Consider the following 5,403-nt stretch of genomic DNA (forward strand, 5'->3'; position numbering starts at 1 on the left):
GCCTGATGAGAGTTTCTGGCACATCTAGGTGCCTAACACCCTCTGCTTTCAATGGTGCAGGCGTCTCAGTGGTTTGAAAATCCCATTAGAAGCCCAAATGCCTTTGCAATCTGGCCTTTAAACATCTCTGCAGGTCTGGCCCTGAGTCACTGTATGGCAGTGCCAGGAACGCAGGCTGGGTCACCTAAGGGCCCCGCCAGCTCCCTGGCTGGTGGCCCCTGTTGTGTGAATGTAGATGGAATAAATGGGTCAAGGTGCTAACAGAGCCCAGTCCCCGTCCAGCACTAGCCAGTGTTAAATGAGGGGCAGGGAATGGGACCCAGAGACCTCCCCCGCTCAGTGCCATGGCAAACATGCCGCGAAACAGCCCTTAACCTTCTATTAACACTACAGGAAAGGAGGGGGGAAAACCCAAACCTTTGAACTGTGAAGCATTAAATCCAGCAGTCGGTCATTTTCACAACACCCCTAGTTCCCTTTCCCTGGCACTGGAACAGTGTGGGGAGGAATACCCCCCCCCCCCCCCCCCACTCCCTGAGATGGTATCCGAGCTTGTGATAACGAACCTCGGGGGGAGAGAAGTGAGCTGGGATGGGCTTGAGCTGCTGTTGTCGCAGCTGCTGCTGTTAAAGTCCATCCCGTTTCATCCTAGGTGGTGTTTGGGGTTCTCTGAGCAGACAGGGGGTGATGATGTCATCTGGGGCCTTTCTCCAGCCCGGGCTGGCCAGGACATGTCTCAGGATCAGGATGATGAAGACCCGCAGTCCCAGGGTTGGGGGGAGCAGCCCCGATGGTGAATTTCACTCCAGTAGCCCCCATCTGTACTTCCTCATTTCCTCCCAGAGTCTCTGTCGTGAAGGGCCCCAAAAGGAGTAGTGGGCAGAATGGCCCCTCCCCCACTGCTTTGTACCCTAGTTAGGCCTAGTTTCCAACACTCTGTTTTGTTTCACTGATTTCCGGCCCTACGCCCCTCTTGTTTCCCAGACATGAGCTTGCCACAGGCCTTGAGGGGCACCAGGAGACCTTTTGTTGGAGTTAATTCCATCTCTGTCTCCCTTACGTACCCTTTCCCACCCACCGCTATTAGTGTAGGTTGCTGTGACGGCATAGGGACTTTCTCTCACTCTTTACAGTTCCACTCACAAGGAGGGTAAATGTCTGGACCCAACTCTCACACCACTGCCCTTCCTTTGCCTGCAGGAGATGGACCCCCTGGAGCCGATGGGGAGGGAGAACAACACCTCAGTGACCAAATTCATCCTCCTCGGTCTCTCCAGCAACCCGGCGGAGCAGCTCGTCCTCTTTGGGGTCTTCACAGCCATCTACCTGGTGGCCCTGATGGGCAATGTGCTCATCTTACTGCTGGTCAGCCTGGACTCCCGGCTCCACACGCCCATGTACTTCTTCCTGGGAAACCTCTCCGTGGTGGACATCGGCTACACCAGCTCCACCGTGCCCAAGATGCTGGCCAATTACCTGTCGCGGGACAAGTCCATCTCATGGGCTGGTTGCCTCTCCCAGATGTTCTTCTTCATCTCCTTTGGGGGGATCGAGTGCCTGCTACTGGGGGTCATGGCCTATGACCGCTACGTGGCCATCTGTCACCCGCTACACTATGGCGCGTTCATGAGCCGGCGGGTGTGTGCCTTGCTGGCTGCAGCTGCCTGGATCATGGGCTTGACCAACTCAGCCGTGCACTCATCCTTGATGTCCATCCTGTCCTTCTGCCGGGGCAATGTCCTCCATCACTTCTTCTGTGACATCCCCCCGCTCTTCCAGCTCTCCTGCTCTGACACCCAGGCCAACCAGGTTGTCACCTTCGCCTTGGGGGGTGCAGTGATCCTGGGCTCCTTCCTGGGTACCCTGGTGTCCTATGTGTACATTGTGATGGCCATTCTCAGGATCCGCACGAGGGAAGGGCGTCTCAAGGCCTTCTCCACCTGTGCCTCCCACCTGACCGTGGTCAGCCTCTACTTTGGCACCATTATCTTCACCTACATCCGCCCCAACTCCACCTACTCGCAGGAGCAGGACCGGGCACTGCCTGTGCTCTATGGCATTGTCACCCCCATGCTCAACCCCATCATCTACAGCCTAAGGAACAAGGATGTGAAAGGAGCGCTCCGAAATGCCCTAGCTAGGAGCTAGGTAGGTGAAGGGCAGGTGCACTGCCTTGGGAGCCAGGATTCCTGGGTTCTCTCTCTGGTTCTGGGAGTCTAATTGGGAGAGCAGGGGGTGGGAGTCAGGACTCTTGGATTCCACACCCAGTTGAAAGGAAAATGCATGTGTGTGTGGGTGTGTGTGGAAGGAATTGTTTTTTCAGTTGCCAAATCAGAAAGGCTTTTTTCTGAGTTTGTCTGAATATTTTTCAGTTGTCAGCAATATTGTGTGTAATATTTTTGAGTTTGGGGCATAAAAGTTTGTTTTTTCTTTGCTGAAAAACTTTAAAGAATGAAAAGAAGTCCATTTTCAGTTTTTAGACAAAAAGTCAACAATTTCTGAGTCATTTTCTCCATTAGGAGAAAGAAGGGTAACAGAGTCATGACAAACACTCCTGCTTCGCTTGCTTGAAATTTGGACCAGGGAAACCTCCATCCAAGAGGCTTCCCAAGGACCCCACAGTGATATATCCATAGTCTATGTATATCATCTCCTGTTATGAAGCTGTTTTGTTAATTGCTGAAATCTCAGAACTGATTGAAAAATGCCAATTATTTTCACATTAAATAAATAACTAATTAATCAAACGCTTTGCTTTGTAGAAAAAAATCCCACAAAAATCTTTTAGGGTTTTTTGTTTGGTTTGTTTTTTGCAACAAAAATAAACCCCATTTTTTAAAAAAAATAGTTATTTGTAATAATATTAAGTTATTAATTAAAACATCCAGTGTTTGATAAAAATCGTCAGTTTCAGAAAGCATTTTGGGTGATATGTTTCAGTTTTTGGTAAAAGCATCTACTGTTTGGTAAAAATGTTCAGTTTCAAAAACTGTTCTAGGTAAAATGTTTAGGTTTTGGTAAAAATGATTGCTTTTAAAAACATTTATGCTAAAAAAAAATATTGTTTTTGAAAACAGAGTTGTTTAAACAGGCATTTTTTCCAAAAATTGAAAAACATTCAGATTCCGCGTTTTCAATGGAAAACTGGAAATTGTCCACAAAAATGATATTTTCCTGAAAACATTCCTGATTTGGTTAAACCCCCCGTTTTGCTTCTTGGTAAAATTGTTGGGTGAAATAATTTTTGCTATCTCTATGGCTAGCCTATCCAGAGAGGACTTAGTGACCAATAATTATGGGTAGCTGATAATTGAGAATAGATTATTATTTCATCGTTAATTTGTAGCCTCAGTGACCTGAGTAATGGACCCGGAACCCCATTGTGCCGGGTGCTGCACAGACAGAATTAAAAGAAGGCTCCTGCCCCAAACAGCTGATTGTCTGTCCTGTCCAATGCCCATATCGACTCTCTGGGTGGACCTATTGCAAGGTTCCTGTGACTGTAACTTTGGGAAGAGGGGGTTTGGCACTGGGCACTTGTACATCAGTGACCCGTTAGGTGTGTGACGCGATCCCTGTGGCGATAGCAATATTCCAGGGGAAGAATCCTGGCTGTGACTGCAACATTGACTCACTTAGCTGGGGTGTTTCACACCTTAAGTTTGGATCCAGTACTTCTTCTCCTAGTTGCATCTCTTTGTCTCTGGTCCTTCCTTAACGTCAATCCCAGAAATGAATGCTATTGTTTTAACACGTGGAGCTGGGCTCAGTGCAAGAGCCAAGGGGAACGTTCTCTGGCCTAGGATGTGCTGGAGGTCAGGGAGCATGGGCCGAATGCTCTCTCCTGGCCTTATATAGTCTATGGGCCAGACCCCAGCTGGTGGAAATCAGCCATAGCCCCATTGGAATCAATGGGCCAGACCCCAGCTGGTATGAATCAATCATAGCCCCGTTGGGGTCAATTGTCTAGAACCAGTTGGTGGGTATTTGTCATAGCTCCATTGGGGTCAATGGACCCAATCAGTAGCTTGTGTGAATCAGCAGTAGCTCGACTGGAGTCAATAGGCCAGATCCCCAGCTGCTGTAAATTGGTATCACTTCATTGGAGACAATGGGAGAGAATTAGGTCCCCAGGTCAGTGGTGTTCCTAGCTCCCTCATGCTCTATTGACACACCAACATGTAACAAACCACAATCATTCTCCATTTTATTCCAACTTTGTGTCACCAGCTAAGACCTTCCACACGGGTGTGTCCTGTCCCTCATTCCAATTGCCCTCTTGGTGTCCAACCTGGTGGTCAGAGACTAAACTTAGTCTTGTCTCACCGATGCCAGATTCACTTTTCTTCACGTGGTTGCTGTTTTATCTTCATATTCTTGTTGGATTAATAAAACTCCAGTTAGTCGTCTGGTCTGTTCCTTAGGCAGCCAAGCCAGGGCAATCAGCACATGTGGACTGACTCCTGTGCAACCTGCCCTTTCTTCTCATCCCATTTACACTTTGTAGTTTCAAGCTCATGTCAGATTATCTGCGCCACACAGATCCCAAGACCTGACATCCTGACAGCTCTTTCAGATGGGATGGAAAAGACAAAACCAAACAGGAGTCAAACATTAAATCCAGATTAGGAGTCACACAGCTATGTTTTAGGACCTGTGTAAACAGACTTGGAGCTTCATAGGTTTTATGGCCAGAGAGGACCCGTAGAGCCTCCTGTCTGACCTGTATAGCACTGGCCATTAAATGGCCTCTGTTCCCCTTATATTGAGCCACATAACTTGTGTTTGATTAAAACACCTTCCAAAAGGGTCTCCAGCCTAGACAGGCAGACACCAAGTGATGGAGAATTCTCTTGGGAATTGATTCCCGTAGTTAATCACCCACAGCGTTATACAGTGATACCTAATTTCTCACTTGACTGTCTGGCTTCAACTTCCAACCTTTGGTTCTTGTTCTTCCATTCTCTGCTCCATTCCAGATCCCTTTATTTCCTGATGTTTTCTCCCCAGGAAGGTGCTTTTACCCTGCATTCAAGTCACCTATCATCTGGAGCTCATTAAGTCTCTCCCTGGAGGCATTTTCTCCAGCCCTCAGATCTGGAGCTGGTGCAGAGAAGAGCCACAAGAATGATTACAGATTAGAAAATATGCCGTATAGTGATAGACTCCAGGAGCTCAATAAATTTAGCTTAAGAAAGAGAAGGGAAAGAGGTGACTTGATCCCAGTCTATAAATACTTACCTAGGGAAGCAATATTTAATAATGGGCTCCAATCTAGCAGAGCAAGGCCTAACACAATCAAATGGCTGGAAAGTGAAGAGAGACAAATTCAGACTGGAAATAAGGTGTACATTGTTAATGGTGAGATTAATTAGTCATTGGGACAATTTACCAAGGGTCACC

The 5,403-nt window shown here is 47.7% G+C and overlaps 1 protein-coding gene across 1 annotated transcript; it reads left to right on the forward strand.

Moving 5' to 3' along the window:
- Positions 1-1,221: 1,221 nt before the first annotated feature.
- Positions 1,222-2,148, forward strand: LOC117885816 (olfactory receptor 1019-like). The gene has a single exon (XM_034787300.1). It carries the CDS (start codon positions 1,222-1,224, stop codon positions 2,146-2,148), a length of 927 nt encoding a protein of 308 aa, XP_034643191.1.
- The last annotated feature ends 3,255 nt before the right edge of the window (positions 2,149-5,403 follow it).

This window comes from Trachemys scripta, chromosome 12, assembly GCF_013100865.1.
Source record: "Trachemys scripta elegans isolate TJP31775 chromosome 12, CAS_Tse_1.0, whole genome shotgun sequence".
NCBI lineage: Eukaryota > Metazoa > Chordata > Testudines > Emydidae > Trachemys > Trachemys scripta.

Coding starts and splice junctions, on each gene's coding strand:
- LOC117885816 (XM_034787300.1), top strand. CDS start 1,222: ATGGGGAGGGAGAACAACACCTCAGTGACCAAATTCATCCTCCTCGGT.